Source organism: Cyprinodon tularosa, unplaced genomic scaffold, assembly GCF_016077235.1.
Source record: "Cyprinodon tularosa strain WSP-4 unplaced genomic scaffold, ASM1607723v1 ctg160, whole genome shotgun sequence".
In the NCBI taxonomy this organism is placed as follows: Eukaryota; Metazoa; Chordata; class Actinopteri; order Cyprinodontiformes; family Cyprinodontidae; genus Cyprinodon; species Cyprinodon tularosa.
Window position 1 is genome coordinate 1714757 of NW_024038438.1, and position 17749 is coordinate 1732505.

The window sequence follows — 17749 nt, forward strand, 5'->3', positions numbered from 1 at the left end:
GGTTGGACTCGGTACCCCATCAAAATAAGTAGTTGTTCATGATGATTCAGATTTAAAATTGACAGTTTTATCATTAGTTACAAAACCAATAAAATAAATTCTAAGTAAGTGATTATGCAGAATTGTAGAAAAATGTTTCTTTAATACAGTTGCGCAGTAACTAGTGTAAGCTTTAAAACATCTGTCCTTAACATTTTTAGATGTATTACTTTTACTTTTATAATTTAAGTGTCAAGGTTTGGTGGAGGTTGTTTGAGGACCCAATTGCAGAGATGAGGAGGCAGAGATGAGATCTTGCAGATTTAATTAAGGTTCCAAAGGCAACAGAGGCAAAAATCCAGGAACAAAATAAAGAAATCAAAAACCAGGAGATGCCAGGGAGAAACACACACACACGGAGCAAAGCAAAGAAGAGAAACCAGCACTGATGAGCTGCAGAGGAGGAGTATATATGGGAGTCCAAATCTCATTTCTTATGGCTAATTTGTTATGTGAATTGAACCACAGCATTTAAGCTGTCCCTTTCAACATCACTATTAGGTTTAAAATCCCCCACCTGTTATGACCTTGTCATGTTTTTAAACAGTAAATAACATAGAAAGTCTGAAAATAAATAAAAAAATAAAAAAGTGGTTTTAGTGCTTTACAATTTAGATAGAGTAAATTAAGGGTTAAATGCTCAAAACAATTATAATTGTTAACTGATTAATCAATAAGCAAGATTGAATGTTTGTTGTTGCAACCCCTCCTCCTTGCCCAGTAGCTCTCTACATTTAAAAGGTAAATAACATGGATTTGACTGATTTATGCCAAAATAATCCTCCTGCTACAGGCAGATTTCTGTTAGACAATATTGATCAGATTATCACAAATCAAGTTATTAAATCTATTTTAGGAGGGTGATCCTATTTTCAATTAACACATTGCTTTATCTTTTTTTCGTAGTTGGACTCATTTTAAATTCACAATATTTTCTCCTTTGGATTATTTTAGAATTTATGCCATTACTGTCACGGGTAATCACTTCTGAATGGTGTAGCTATAGCGACCCTGGACCCCGGCTGTCAGGGTTTTAGGGGGACTGATAAATTTGACTAGATTCCTTGAAAGAAGAGCTGCACCATGAGATGGATTCCATCTCTCTGCAACAGCCCAGGTTTCTCCAAAATTGAGCATCCTCTTAAGAAGATTTTTAGAGTGTCTTCAGTCAACAGGAAATCTGAAAAAAAATTTGATTCTCTAATGTCGGGAAGATCTACTTCATCATCCTGCAACTTAACCAGGAAGCTAAAAGATATTTACATCTAAAAAAAATGGGTGAATTAGAGAACAAATCAGCTATATGTCCCTAAAGCAAATAACTTTTAGGTTTACAAACACAATCAACAATTTCTGCAATAAATCATTACATTTAAAGATTGTAAATTAGATCAAAAATGACAATGAAAAAATAAAACACCAGGAAGACCTTTTCGGTGAATCAATTTTCCCTTCAAAGATTTTTCAATATCAATATAAGTCCCCTACCGTCTATAATTTAACTGATGGGATATTTTTTTTTTTTTTTTATCATGAAAGAAAAACTTCAGGATCACACACAGGTTATGTATATTTAATTTTACAGCAGTAAAACAAGTAAAATCCAAATGAAGGTTGCTGTGGTATCATGAAACAGAGCAGTTCATGGTTTGTTTTTTTACATATACATAAAAAAATGCATTTTTGATGTAATTTTTTAAAACAGTTCAAGCTTCTTTATCCACAGAAACATTCATCAAGTCCAGAGTTTTTTTCCCGTCAGAGAGACTGGTATTTTTTAAAAACATAAATAAAGAAAGCAGTGCGTCCACACAGTTTGAATCTGCAGTTCTGGTATAAATGTGGCAGAAACTGGAGCCTGCGACTCTGAGACGCTTCGAAGCTCATCTTTGACTAAAGATAAACCACTGAGTTTAATTTCTATAAATATATGAATAATAAGGATGTGTCCTGACTTTAGTCCAAATCTTGTAAGTTGGGAACAAGGCATGAGTGAATGATGTTTTGTACCCAATGGTTTTGTCATCCTCCCAGACAGAGAAGAACTAAACTACTTTTTGTCCAGATAAGATGTTTTCTCCAAGTTTCCCAGGTCCTACATTGCCTGCTGTTTGTCCTGGGCTGGGCCTGTCTCTTCAGCCTCCCCTCCTCTCTCCTGGTTCCAGTCCCTGAGGCCCTCTGGAAGGCTTGTGTCTTCTTCAAAGGTTCCTGTTCCTTCTACAAACTCCTCGTAGGTTGACTTCTCTTGGAATGGCCGAGGACCGAGCAGCTCCACCATGTCGGCTTTGTCTAGAACCTCTTTCTCAAGCAACCGCTTCCCCACCTGAGGACGGAATAATAGATAAACATGACTGAGTCGGCGTAATGTATTTGATTCAGACATGCAACTCCATGAATTACAACATAACGTCCGCCAAATCAACAAAAATCTGACATTGGCTGCATTAAATGCCATTAAATAATATGGCTGGTCTGTTCCAAGGCAGGGCTCTGCAGCCACTAGGTGCATCAAAGATAGATAAGTACAGGAAGCTGGTGAACCGCTTTGAAGCATGGTGTGGAAACGTTCATCTAATCCTGAATGTCAATGAATCAAGATTATTGTAGATTTCAGAGGAAATAGGTTATTAGGATAATCCTAATTTCATGGGAAAATATATGGAGGAAAATAAAAATATCTGACAACAAACTTGACAAGAGATGCTACAGTGAAGCTGTCTACAAAAAGGTATAGAGTAGAATGTACTTCTTAAGGAAGCTTAGTTCCTTCAGCATTTGCAGCAATATGCTGCACATCTTCTATAAGTCTGCTGTGGAGAGCTTTCAACATCTATAACATCTTATTGAAAAACTATAACATTAAATTTGTGTTTTTTAATTTAAAAGAATTTGAGCTGGTAAGTAAAATGAACTGCCAGTGAAAGAAGTGTTTTGGACTCTGAAAGATAATTATATATACTGCACTTGAAATAATATCATCGATAAGTTTTATTTCTTATTTTAAGAGCAAAAACGTATTCAATTGATCTCACATCAAATATAAATAGCATTTTCCTAAAATAAGGGACTAATTCTTATTTTTTGCAGCAAGTTCTTAACTGATCATTATATGTTGGAACCAACCTAGGCTTAGCATTGGAGACACTGATGGAAAGGTTGAATACAACAAATACAATAACCATTTAAAAAACAATTCAAGATGCATTACCTGTGCTACAAGTAAATATGCTCTGCTAAAAAGTCTCACCTTATCCACTTCATCCTTTTTGTCCATGATGAGCTGCAGGGTGCGCTCATATGCTTCATCCACCAGTTTTCTGACTTCCTGATCAATGAGTTCAGCTGTAGCCTCACTGTACGGTTTCTCCAGGACCATCTCACCCTGCCGGGGGAGGTCAAACGAAACCTGGCCCACCTTGTCACTCATCCCGAATTGCACCACCTAAATGTCAGTAAACAAAGTAAAGCTAAGTGTAAAGCTGTGTCAGTATTACTCACATTCGGACTCAGCAAGTGTACCTGAGCGTAGGCAGACTGTGTGATCTTCTTCAAGTCATCCTGAGCCCCCGTCGTTATCCGGCCAAAGAAGACCTCCTCAGCCACGCGGCCACCCAGCATCATGCACATCCTATCAAACAGCTGTTCTTTGGTGTAAAGGTACTGCTCTCTTGGGAGGTACTGAGCATAACCGAGACCCTTCCCCCGTGGAATGATTGACACCTGAAATTAAGGCAAAGCTCTATAAACATCATGCAGTAGCTGTCTTGGTCCGAGTTATGCTGGCCGATATCAACCATTTAATCTCTGAATTGTTTGAATTGAAGTAAACCGTCTATGTACAACTATAACAGGTATTTAACACCAAAAGTTAGCAAAATTACAAGAATACAGATATACCACTGTGCCTTTATACCATGAAAATGCATTTTGATGTAAATTTCAGGACCACTTCCTTCATATGCAGGGAAAAAAAAGAAAGATGTAGAAGTTCTCACACTTGTTTTCAATTTGCTTCACCAGGGAAAAGTTTTATTCTTATTATTTAGCAACATATAGCTGGCGTGAACAGGCCACAAACTCCAACTGATCAAAATAAAGATGAGGAGGAGGATGATTGAAAAATTATTTAGTTTGTTGTTAAGGTTCACTACTGGCCAGTGAGCTGCACTGTCAGCAGTGATATATATAGAGCTCAGTTTAAATGTCCTTATAAACATTTCTGTGTCTTAAATTAATCCAAAGACCTTATTTTACTGCAGCCGTAATAATCTTATGACTAGGGATGCACGATATTGGGATTTTGGCAGATATCCGATATGCCGATATTTTAAAACTCATGTAGCCGATAACCGATATCGATACCGATGTTAGAGCTGGACAAAAATAAGTAGTCATTGAAAATAGCAGTTTTGTTATCCATTTCTGACACTTTGAAAAATAATATACTCAAATATACGGTATTTTCATATGCTGATATCAAATTTATTTTTAAAAACGCAGTATCGATCTATTTTACTTTCAAAATCTACAAACTTACTTACAGTTACAAACTCTTGTGATATTTTGCAAATTCATGTGAGATTTTGTTAGTAAAATAGATCGATACCGCGTCAATATATCAACATATAAAAATATGGCAAAATTTCGTGAATTTTTGGGGGATTTCGTAGCATAACGATGACATATAGCAATATTTCATTAGTAAAAGAGATTGATATGGTGTTTTTAAATGGCAATATATCAGCATATGAAGATATTGTGGTATTTTAATGTATCAATATTTTTTCCCTCGTCTTTAGAAGTTTTTAATTCTGTAAAAAATAAGTTTTTGAGGAAGAAGAAGAAGTATTTTTTTTTTTTTTTTTGACTTTAGAAACTCACAAGCTGATCAAATATCGGGTTAAATATCGGTGGGGTGGCCGATGTCCGATATTCAGTTTTAAGGCTGATACAGGCCGATACCGATAAGGGGGCGATTATATCGTGCATCCCTACTTATGACCATACTTTTATTGTGAAAGGCCCAGAGCAGGAAAATGACGCGAATAGATTGTTGCAGTGTGTACAGCAGTGGTGCAAACACTGGTGTGCAGAGAGAAGCTGTGTTCTAAAGTTATAAAGGGATAAAGCATATTGTCCTGCAGTACTTTTTATTTGCAAAGGATCCTTAGCACCTGGTTGATGAGGGAACAAGGTTTGTATCAGTGTTTGTTTTTTGAATGCATATTTAGTCATATTTCACGGAGCTTACAGGTTGCTGTTAAGTTATATTTGTCATAATTACGTTTTTATGTCCACTAGACAGTGCTAATGGTCTCTCTCTTAAGTTTGCCATGCTTATTCAGCAATACAAATGTTTGTGAATAGCAACAATTTATACTATGTGAAGTCAAAGATGGTTACATTATTATGCATTTTCTTTTATTTCATGGTACAAGGCATTATAAAATCCTATACTAAATGATTTAATAAATATACATGGCAAAATATGGTGATAGAACTAAAGGTAAGGATTGCCCAGATTAAAAAGGTTGATTCATGGTAAATTGATGGCGTAAAAAAGGTTAAAGTCAACGTACTGTCTGAGTTACTAATATAGATTTTATTTGTGTATTTCGTAGCTTTTACGGTGTGTTTACAAGCAAGGCTATTCAATAAAAAAAAAAAAATTGTGATCCATCTTTTCAACCGGGACGCTACACTCTGAGAAAGCCAAATCCGGCTAAACCTTGTGGAAAACCTAGTTGCTGTAGTGGTGGAAGAACCACAGGGTAGATCGGGAGAGGGAAGTCTGGGAGTCTCTGCGGAGACCACTGTCCCCAAGACTGGATCCCCGATAAGTGGAAGACCATGAGTACGACTATCCCATTAAATGTTTCAGCCCTGAACGAATGTATGCCTTATGGAGCATATCACCATCTCATCTGATAAACGCGAAACATAATCCCTTCATTTACAGCAGCTGGATGAGTCACTACTTTTATTGTTCAAATTTTAATTTTTGTTTTGATTGTTCTTACCCTGCTCTGAACACATTTAAATAGTACATTTCTAAGAAAATATGATAAACTGGAGAGTATTCATTTTATAGCATTATAGATTCTGGTATTTATTTTGTTTCCATGATGTAATTGTGCTGTGTACACACGACATACCTTTAGCAAGGGGTCAGCATGTTGCAGGAACCAGCCCACAATGGCATGGCCGGCTTCATGATAAGCTACAGTCTTCTTCTCAGCAGGCTGCAGGACCTGGGTCTTCTTCTCCAGGCCTAGACACAAACAGATCATCTGAAACATCACTATGAAGTATACAAGGTCTTAACTCAGTTGCCCTGCCTGTATCATAGTTGTTTATAGTCTACATCACGCAAGGATTTTACTGATGTAATACTTTTAACATAATGTTAAAAAGTTATTAAAAAAAAATGTTTTTAAACTGTCCAAATGTATATTAGAACTCAGTATAAAAACTAATTACTTCTCACTCTGCTTCACTTACAATGTTCTGACAGTTGCCAACTGCTCAAACATAGAAAACACTTATTTTATGCAAATATCAAGCTCATCATTTGTTAATAATAATAATAATCATGTTAATACCGGTAATACATATTTCTCAAACGCAAGCATAATATGAAGTGTATCGCAGGGTTCAGTGCCTGGGCCGCTTCTCTTATGCTTCCTAATTGGTATATAACCTGACAACATGGGACTAAGTTCCTTTCTTATGCTGATGATATTCTGCTATATTTGTAAATTAATCCCATTTAATTTTAATATTTGGACAGACTACAGCCATGTCTCGAAGAGCACAAAACAATATTACTTTTAAATTTCTACTTTTAAATTAATGCAAAACAAAAATGACCCTCTTTAGATGACATTAGATCACAGATGGAGTCCTTTCAAAAGAAACTACATAACTTCTTCTGAACGGTTTTAAACTGAACTTCGATCATTTAAATAAAACCCTGGTAATATTTTTTTTGAGGACTGATCATTAATTCCCATATCAAAAAAGTTTTGAGGAATTCCTCTTTTCTTATTGTGGAATAAAAAAATTTGTAAAATTTTTTCCTAGCCTGGGTGCCATTCCAAACTTAGTCCCGCCCACAAGGTTTGAGGTCGGGAAGTTCGGTCTGGCTCTGCTCCATAGTAGCGCGAGTATTATCGCCCACTGTCAGGCGATCCAATCAAATTGTCAGGGCGGGCTTTATACTATGATGGACAGATGACCAACAGTAACGTAATCAACCACGTGACCAAAGCGCGCTTGGGTGACAACAACAATGGCTGCCGCCGGAGAGTTGAGGTGAGTTAGATTCTGCTATTAGGTCTGTTCTAGAAGATATCGACAGCAAATTAATTTTAAAAGAGGAACAGAGAAACGCGATCAAGGCTCATCTTCTTATTCTAAGCGTGAAACTGCACGCTTTGATTTTTGTTGACAACAACTATGCGTTGCTTAACATACGTCACGCACTCCGTTGCTCTTATTGGTTGTAGATCTATCCAATTGAGTGCAGAGGCATTTTTTTTTTCCTGGTTCGTTCAAAACACGCCCCATAATCACAGCTCTATGGAGCAGTATCAGACTCATATTCTGACTAGAATTGAGTAGGACTACGTCAGGCTAATTTTTTCCATGAGTTACGCTGAAAAACTGATTCATGCCTTTGGTTCTTTTAAGCTGGACTATACTGGTTCGTTACTATTGGAAAGTTATACATCAGTTAAATGCCTTCCGATGATCCAAAAAACACCTCAAAGTTTCTATGAAAAAAATAAATAATATTTCTCCTGTTCAAGATTTTTTTGGTTTTCTTCCTGTTAAATTAAAACACTTTAAATTTGCCCTTCTCACATATAATTGAGCTCCCTCTTATATCAGATATCTAATTTCTTTTTTTTTTTTTTTTTTTTTAACAGAGCACTCAGACAGCAGGTTTACTGGTGGTTGCTGGAATTACTAAAAGTAGAATATGAGGCAGGTCTTCTAGTTTTCTGGCTCCTCTCCAGTGGAACCAACTACCAGTTTCAACCCATGAGGCAGACACCCAGTCTACAATTAAGGCCAGGTGTCAACCTTTTTCCTTTGAGGCTCAGATTATCCCGAGTTATGTGTGTAGCTTCTATAGGCCTACCAAACATGTTAATGACAATAAATCTGTTTTTATCATCGTTTCAAAAAGCCACTTAGGTTTTCCTACCGTTTGCAAACCTCAAAATGTAACATAAATAATATCAACTTTAGGAAGTTTAATTTTCCCTATAGTTCACAATACTTCTTTTTCCCTTTCATCAACACTTTTTCTCTTACCTATCTTACCTGACTGATGGAAGCTCAGTCAAATGGTTTTCCTCAGTTCTGTCCCCTCTAACTACTTCACATCTTTCCCTTATGTTTTACCTCTGTAGCAATGGTTTACATGCCTCTCTCATAGACATAGATATAGATATCTCTACCCCATACTAAGATACAGAGCCAGAGCTCATCTGCAAACTTGGCAGATTCTTAAAGAAGAAATCATGGTCACTGACCTCCGATGACTCGGTCGATGGCCTGCTCAAAGTGCTTTGGGGTGACAGCTGGGCTCAGGTACCTGGCAGCAATCAGAGCTGCTTCATTGCACACGTTAGCAATGTCAGCACCTAAAATTAGAAAAGTAAAGTTTAGTAAGTAAAAAAAAAAAACCATAGCACATCTCAGTCTAGATAGAATAATCTAAAACGACGTAATCATTCCTGACAAATTCTGTTATTGAACTCTTTTTTTTTTTTTTTTCAAACATCGTTTCGCTTTTAAACGTTTATTGTAAAAATTTGTTGTTGTTTTTTTTTTGGTGGAATAAATCAACTACTTGGGTTTTTTGATTTCATATAATTGAAAACTTAAACAAACATTGAAGTTTCAATTACATTAAGAATAGGTTACCTACCAGTAAATCCTGGTGTAGCAGCTGCCATTTTTCTGGCAAGAGCATCTTTATCCAAACTGGGATCGAGTTTGATGGGTCGCAGGTGCACTTTGAAGATGGAAGCCCTGCCTTTAATGTCCGGAGGACCTAAAGGGAGGCACAAAAAAAACTCATCATTCATCCACATTAACCCATCTGAAGCTCAACAATTTACATTTTTCTGGTTTACATACAAGCTGTAACATGTAGAAGTGGTGCGAGCCATTTCAGTATCCTGAGCATGAATGCTTTGGAACAATGAGCCTTAAGCAAGAGGTGTTTGTACAAACAAATCCCTTCATACAAGTGATTTAGGAGAAAATGTTGAATTCACTTTTTTTCACCTGTTTCTAATCTTCTCTCAGGCAATGACAGATTTTAACAGTGAACCAGACTTGAGATAGGAGTCTTGAACAATCAGTCAGCTGTTATCAAAACCAAGTTTTTCACTAAATTTGTTGTTACTTAGAAGAAACTGTCCATTCTATTAGGCTATATCATTATTTATTATGCAACTCTGCTATTTTACATTTATTTTACATTTTTATCTGCTGATGATCTATTCATTGATGAACTATCGGTCACTACACTTGCAGATGGCATGTCAGTATCTATGGCACAAAGGTTTGTCATTTCCTCAAAAGAAAGAACTGTCAGTGAGCTCTATGGTAATCAATCTACCATTGAAAATTCTCGAACAGAAAATGGATAGAAAGTTGAAAAAGGAAGTTTAGAAACCTGTAGCTGGATGTTGTGTCATGTTGGTTGGTGGCCACTTCAAATTAAGCATTAACATCCTATGTTGCACCTCTTGCCTCCATCTAAACACCCTTTTTTTCCTGATTTTTTTTTTCTTATTAAAAACACAATTATCTGATCAAATGATTTTTCTTTTTCTTTTATTTTTGCTTCTGTAACAGTGCAATCAGGTCATTTACAGATCTTTTGATTCATTCCCCAGTGGATCGGGCGATATCGATGCAGTTGTTAAAGGAATGAGCCATATCATTTGAAACCTGAGTCAAGGTGCTAGGCTCAACATAAACATTGTTAAAAAAAAAGTTAACAATTAACACAGATATAAATTTACTTTAGATTATTTATTAAAAAAATATTTAGCAAAAAGAAAGAAATGCAGTTCCAGGTAGAGTGCGCACTGTATTGGGTCTCAGATATCCGATATCAAATCGAAGATATCCGATCCAGCTATTTAGTCTATATATGAGCCAATATCTTATTCAGGCATCGGCAGAAAAATCTCTATATTACAAAGTTATCTATCGTTTACAAGATCTTTTTTTAAGCTTCCCAGAGTAGGAGAAATAGTAAGAGAAATGTACGTCAAGAATATGATAATGTTGTTGAAAGAGGACTATTGACTGGGTTGTGCAAAGGAAGCATACTAGAACCATAAAGTACCTTCAGTTATATATATTTTTTCCCCATGTATTCCAGTTTCTTGATTCGAGTGTACACCAAGCAGGTTGACGCAATTCTTTGTTCATGAACCCCCTGGTTGGTTAAAATATGCACTTCTAAAAAGACAAGCTGTAATCTACAGCGACTGTTTTTCATCATCTAGTTACATATGTCAGTTTTCTACAGAAATCTGATTTTAACATTATTCAGTTTAATTCTTTAACTAAATACTTTTTAAAACCGTGTCCTGCAGTTTGTGTTAAAGCATAATGAGTGACAGTACCGATGTAAATTTGTCTGTCAAAGCGTCCCGGTCTCATCAGAGCAGGGTCCAGGATGTCAGGCCTGTTGGTTCCAGCAAGTACCACCACATTAGTAGCTGTGTTAAAACCTAGGGAACAAGACAATAAAGGAGATAAAATAAAGCTCAAGAAACGAAACAACCTTTACATCAGAATGGAGGAATTGTGACGCCTACCATCCATTTCCACTAGCAGCTGGTTTAGCGTGTTCTCCTGTTCACTCTGACCCCCAAAGTTCCCTCCGCCTCTCTTTCTTCCCACAGCATCAATCTCATCAATGAAAAGGATGCACGGTGCATTCTTCCTTGCCATGGCAAACATGTCCCTCACCTTTACACAAGTAATGTTTGTTAAACATTTACCATTTGAGAGAAACTCCCTTTTACATTGGCAAGATTATTTTCCTTACCCTGGCTGGACCGACTCCCACAAACATCTCTAGGAATTCTGAGCCATTGACTGTGATGAAGGGGACATTGGCCTCTCCTGCTGTGGCTTTGGCAAGCAGAGTCTTTCCCGTCCCAGGGGGGCCAGACAACACTGCACCCTACAATAACACATGCGTCAATCAACTACTGTCAGGAAACGGAGAATGAAGACAGGAAAATTCACCCCAAGAGGCCCATGTGCTTTCACCTTAGGGATCTTGGCTCCAAGGTCCTGGTACTGCTGTGGGTTTTTCAGGAAGTTTACAAACTCCAGGATCTCAAGCTTTGCTTCCTCACAGCCCGCCACATCCTTGAATTTAACATCTATGTTGTCTTTCATCATCTTGGCTGTTGATTCACTCATGCTAAAGGGGCTCCTTCCACCACCAACGCCTCCTCCCATTGGACCACGTCGTAATGTGAACAGCAGAAATCCAATCAGCAACAGAGTAGGAATCATGTTCATCAGAAAAGACCTATAAAAATGAAAAATATAACATCAATCAACTATTCTCCAATGTTTCAAAGCAGTGATGGGAAAATAAAGTCAGTATCATAAACCAGTGACTGATCCAGGTGAATATTTTTTACTATTTTTCAAGGCTGCACTTTCAAAAAAAGATTAAATGTCCAGGGAGCTGTTCCAAATGAAATTAATTTTTGTTTTACACTTGTGTAAACAAAATCGAGTCTATGAAGCCCATCCATTACAGATTACAGACTGTCTTAAAGACATAAAAACCTGAATGACTCTTAACTTTCTGCTGCTGAATGCAGACAAAAAAGAAGTTATTGTCTTTGGACCAGAGTCTGAAAGAGAAGCTCCAGTGCAGCCACAGTTTTGATGAAAATTAAAAAGAGAGATCATGTCTCTCCTACCCTGGCTGCTCTTCATTAGCTTCCTGATAAATCCAGAATGGAATTTAAAGCCCTCCATCTCACATATAAAGCCTTAAATGGCCAAGCTCCATCTTACAGAGATCTGATTGTTCCTTATGTCCCTAACAGAGCACTTAAATCTCTATCTGCAGATTTACTAGTGGTTCCTAGAATTTCTAAAAGTAGAATGGGAGGCAGATCTTTTAGTTATCAGGCTCCTCTCCAATGGAATCAACTACCAGTTTTAGTCTGTGAGGCAGACACCCTGTCTACTTTTAGGAGTAGGCTTTAAGCTTTCCTTTTTGATAAAGCATATAGTTAGAGTGGCTCAGGTTATCCTGAGCTATCTCTATAGTTATGCTGCTATAGGCTTAGACTGCTGGAGAACATAGAGACCCGTTTTTCATCATTCTGTCTCATTCTATCTCTATTCTCCCATTCTGCTTATATACAGCATGCTGCAACTTTAACAAGCAAGAACCCTTCAACAGTACCAAAATAAACAGATTTTTTTTTTTCCTGGTGGTTATAATCAAGCTCCCATACTGCAGTCATTTACAACTGACTTCTTTGGGTAATGAAAAGTTAATCTCACCCATCACTCTCAGAGCTGTAGATGACAGCAGCCCGGTGAGATGGCTCCAGCCCAAGCTTCATATGTGCAGCCTCAAGGTTCCTCTCAAAAGTATCAACACTCCCAATGTTGAACCAAACATAACTCTGAGAAACATAAGAAAAAATTAGAAAAATTCCCAGTTTAAAAAAAGAAGCAGATCAAACAATAGGATTGCTCTTTTAGGCATAATTTGTATAATCGAAGGGACATTAGTTTCCCTATACTATAACTGTACGCAAGAGAAGTTTAGTGCCAAACTAAAGGGCAGTTTCTGTAATTGTCTTTAGGTTCATTATATTTCTTGGTAAAACAAACATTTATAGAGCTCAGCCTATCCTTACCCATTCAGTATCAGCTCCTGGTACAAGGATAACTCTGACAAACTGTTTGTTAACAACTTCCAATCGATCAACTAGGCCTCTTCCCAGGTAACGGTGAACAAAGTCCTTCCAGCTGATCTCTCGGCCGCTGTCTCTGAAGTAAAGGTAGAGCAGTACTGAGGTGACTCCAGCAGCACCTATCACCACGTATCGGAAATCCTTCTCGTCCCAGGGAAAGTCGCCCTGAGAACAGAAACATGGAGCACTAAATGAATGAGCTTGTAAACCAAAACATTATTGCCAATGATCAGTGTAATATTTAGGGTGCTCACATTTCAGAGGACCCTAGCACTGCTTAGTGAATGGTTGGGAAAGCGGAAATGATATTTACACATGAAAACAAGCAAGAGTCGGAACAGTCCTTTTGATATCTGTCCAATCACCCCAAGTTTTCATGGATAAAGATACAGCTATGGCTTCACATTGTGTCACAGCCTTAGGTCTGCTGATTGAGCCCAACGGGAAAATTATTTTCAGGCTCAAATAGGGCAAAGTAAACACTATCAAGGCTGACGCTTGGCAAACATTGTTTATAATATATAAGAAGTATTTAATTCACTTTGGAATTAATAGTTTTTATATTATGCATCTTTTATTTTAGGAAGGACAAGAGTTTCCGGTATTTAATATAGGCATAGTACATAACTAGGGCCCCTATAATGTAAAACATTCTAAAGGTAAGGTAAGAACAGTCTAACTAAGATTACCAAAGTTTTAAAATTATTTGTAGTTTAAAATTTTTTTAACTTTGCCTTGGTGTAGCTTTTTAATGACAAACCTTCTGCATCCGACTCCACCAGTCCTTCCCTCCCCCGCCTCTCTTTCCACCACCTGGTCGTCCTCCTCCTGCTCCGCCTCCTTTTCCATCTGAAATACAGCCAATAAGATTTATTGAACATCAAGAATCCAATAGGTTGAATGCTTATTGGCATTCTTGAAATATAAGCGCTTAAAAATATGGCATACAAACCATCCCTGGTGTTAAAACCGATACTCACATCTTCTATGAGTCTGTGTGTGATATAGGGCCATTATGCAAAAAAAAAAAAAGCTTTTCCCTTTCAAAATCTTTAGAATCTTGACGGAAGAGATTCATTTAATGCCATTTGCATTAAATGAATCTCTTCATCTATACTTTTTTTTTCCTAACCATTAGATCAAGAGAACTACCAAGATAAGAAAGAAGGTGTAAAATAGGATTTCGTTTTAAGGCATAAAAAAGGTAACTCCAGTAAGTAAATCAGGTTTATTACACATACAACAAATCAAAGCACTTAAAAAAATAAATCTTAAAAATTTAAAGATGGGGTGAAACCTTTATCTGAAAGTGGTCCCCATCGTTAATTACTGTCAATACTAGAGTCTTGAAATGTTCAGATGCTAATGAATAAAAATAACTCTCTTTGGAGTGTTGGATAATGTAATTAAAGGTATAGTGGAAGACTTTCATGAATTTTTGAAAAGTCCCACCATCTCCACTTAAAAAAAAAAGCACATGCACAACCCCGTACCTGCTCCCGAGAGGGAATGCTTATTTAACACATGCGAGTTTAAAAGTTGCTGTTTGCATCACTCATAAAAGCTTACTTTCCAAAAGAAGATTAGCAATCTTTCAACTATGTCAGACTCGCCACCGGTAAGTGAAAATGTGGACGAGCACATAGGATGGCCTTATGTAAAAATATCAACAGAATGACTTACAATTAGGAGGAACACTTGATGATCTACCCGCAAAAAAGAACATCCTCCATTAGGGATGGGAATTGAAAACCAGTTCCTGTTCAGAACCGGTTCCAATTGTTCCAACTCCCTGGCACCGTTTGGCAACTCGCTAAACAATTCTCTTATTGATTCCAGGCAGCACCAGAGCCTGGAGCTCTGGGCAACATGACTTACGCCACATTTGTTACGCAAGTTACACACACGGCATTCAGTAAGCAAGTATCACGTGACCAGGCATAAGTCTAGAAAAGTAAAACTAAAAAAACGGCGCCCCATCGGGTAAAGCGATTGAATGTTTGGCTTCATTTTAAGGAGAAGAAAGACAGCAACAATCAGATTTGACTGATATGAAAAAATCAACAACTGTCCAGTCCTCGCTGTGAAAATAATAACCCGATTTCTCTTCTTAGTTAACTCTTCACCCCATCTTTAAACATGTAAAACAAAACACAAATAAAGAGTCAATTGCGAGCGATCACACACAACAACTCTCACCTTTTGGTTCGGTGGAATAGAGCCGACGCTGAGCTAACCGATATCTCTGACGAGAAAGGATATTTGTTTTATGTTGACCTAAAAATCCATGATCCTAGAAGAAGAACATAGGACAATAGTGAACGATACAGCAGAAATAATATTCTACCAACAGTTATCACAGGTTCCACTAAAAGCACATCAGGAGTTTATACTGCTTGAGGAAGGCTTATAATACATCTATACCAGAGAAGTGTGGGTCTTGCTTTTTCTTTGATTACAGAACTAATTTACTGTCGCATTTATCCACCGGCTCATTACCGGTTTCAGTTTCAAAAACCACTATTTTGATTAAGGTGAAAAATCTGTTTTCTGATATGTTGAAGTACCAATAGTTTGCATCAAATAAAACTGTCTTCTTTTTTGGAAATGTATAAAAAAAATTTACTCTGATTAGTAGTTACTGATCTGTCGTTATCCTATTTTACTTTCACAATCCAGAATATCACAACAATCTTTTTCCTTTCCAGAAAATAATTTAGCTCTGAAGGACGTTGATGCAATTTGACAAACCGGATCTTCTTCACGTTCTTTTTCCTGTTTTGTGCAATTGCAATTGCGGATCTTGACCTGGAAGGGACCAGAGCGGAGCAAAAAAATCAGCTCTACTCTGAATGATGGTGACGGACGGAAAAGACGTACATGGAAGGTGATGTGTGGAGGATTAGCAGTAGATGTGGAACAGTTCTCATTGATTAACATGACAGCTTGGAATAACATACAGTATGCTGAAGCTGCAAAAAGGATCCCATCCCAGTCAGAAAAATCCAAACCAACAGTTAAGCAAATGACAACTTCAAAACCTCTGGAGCAGTGTCCCAAAATTTAAGCAGATTCGTATATTGTAAAAAAGAAAGATTTTGTTCTTTAGATTGTAAAAGTGATTATTTGTAGTGCACAGACGACAAGGAAAACCGAAAAAAAAAAAATCAAAATAACAGTGAAAGTTGCAGAAAAGTATCTTGAAGTTAAGAAATTTAAACTGGGAGATGGTTAAAAGCATGATGGGAAAACCAATACGACCATCAGAAACTGGCAGAGTGACGATAATTTAAAGATAAATTACAAATTATGAGGAAGAATGTGACTAAGTATTTCTTATGTTGTGTTAAGTTTAACAGTTCAGGAAAAAATATATATAGAATTTTTTTTATTATTTTTTATTTATTTTTTCTGGGGTGAGTCTTGTTTCCTGTTTTCTTGTTTAACTCCTTATCTGTTTGGTGGCGGTAATGCACTTTTAACTAGTTTGCAAACCGCCATTAAACCTTACAAGAAGAAGATGTATGTGGACGGTGATGTGCGGATGAGTAGCGGAAGATGTGGAACTGTTCTCATTGATTAACATGACTGCGCAACTATTCCGCAAGAAACACGTGAGCGGGGAGGAGCGATGACGGAGGGTGTGAAAATCTGGGGGTCAGAAGCAGATAAAACAGCCGTATAATTAAGAACGAAATATACTTTTTGTTTTGGTAACATGACCCGATATACGACTTCTAGGCGAATTATCACCCAGGATAATGATTAGAGACATGAAATGAAACTTGAACGAAGAATATGCAGCGGAGCTAGTGCAATTAAAACAAATGCTATGTTGCAAACAAAATCCCACCCCAATGTTAATTAGGAAATATGATATTTTACTAAGCAGAAACGTCTTACATATAATTTCAATGAAAGGAGTTGCGGTAAAATGTGTTTTACTTCAGTCAAGACTAAGTTTAAAGACCAGACGGGGGAAACAGGTCAGCAGTTACTCACCAGTACTAAGAGGTTTCCAGAACCGAATGTGCGAGCTCGGACTCCCCCAGTTCGACAAAAAGGCACAACAGCCGCTGAGAGAAGTCTCAACATCCGAGACATCTTGGCCTCAGCCAAGTTTCGGACTTAAATAAGTTTTACGTTTTGCTCTATTACCTCAAATGCCCCAACTCCAACATGTTGTGCTAACAACAAACATTTGGTAAGAAATGTCAACGGGAGGATATTCGAAAGCCCTATGAGGTGTCCTTTTCAAATGCCTGTCTAAATATTCGGAAGTTTATAGTTATTATTTACTTAAAAATATATAAATATATTTATGTATCAACAGAATTAAGCTATCTTTAAAGTGTAAAACGTTTGATAAATTATTTGGTGTCAAGTTTTTATTATTATTATAATGAGCAAATCGTTAAATACAGGCAGCAGTAAAGGTGGCTGCAAATCCTTACATTACGCAAGTAGGTTTTTGAGTGCTTTGCAAGACAAGTATGCAGAAGACGGGGCTACATAACTAAAACGTTAGAAAGAAATGTTTTTCTGGAATGCCTTTTTTTAAATAAGGCAAGCTTTTAGTAAATTATTTAATGAAAGAGTTATTTCTTCTTATCATGAGCACCCTTCTCAGTCTAAAGTATTGATACATAAAATACATAAAATAACTAATTATAAAATAAAGACAATTTTATTTAATCTTTTATTTTGAA

The 17749-nt window shown here is 37.0% G+C and overlaps 1 protein-coding gene across 1 annotated transcript; it reads right to left on the minus strand.

Moving 5' to 3' along the window:
- Positions 1–1796: 1796 nt before the first annotated feature.
- Positions 1797–17278, minus strand: si:ch1073-174d20.2 (AFG3-like protein 1). The gene is made up of 15 exons (XM_038280519.1): positions 17043–17278; positions 15240–15333; positions 13801–13889; positions 12984–13205; positions 12622–12746; positions 11356–11623; positions 11129–11266; positions 10896–11049; positions 10701–10808; positions 8981–9106; positions 8583–8693; positions 6195–6310; positions 3559–3759; positions 3287–3481; positions 1797–2362 (listed from the first exon to the last, which is right to left on the minus strand). Exons 1-15 carry the CDS (start codon positions 17142–17144, stop codon positions 2135–2137), a joined length of 2277 nt encoding a protein of 758 aa, XP_038136447.1. The 5' UTR covers positions 17145–17278; the 3' UTR covers positions 1797–2134.
- Positions 17279–17749: the final 471 nt, after the last annotated feature.

What these genes read in the sequence shown, in the direction of transcription:
- si:ch1073-174d20.2 (XM_038280519.1), bottom strand. Translation starts at nt 17,144, where the DNA reads ATGTCTCGGATGTTGAGACTTCTCTCAGCGGCTGTTGTGCCTTTTTGT. An exon ending in GGTGGAGTCGGATGCAGAAG is followed by an intron (nt 13,206 to 13,800) that starts GTTTGTCATTAA and finishes TTCTGTTCTCAG; the next exon opens with GGCGACTTTCCCTGGGACGA. An exon ending in ATGCTGACCCCTTGCTAAAG is followed by an intron (nt 3,760 to 6,194) that starts GTATGTCGTGTG and finishes CCTTAATTTCAG; the next exon opens with GTGTCAATCATTCCACGGGG.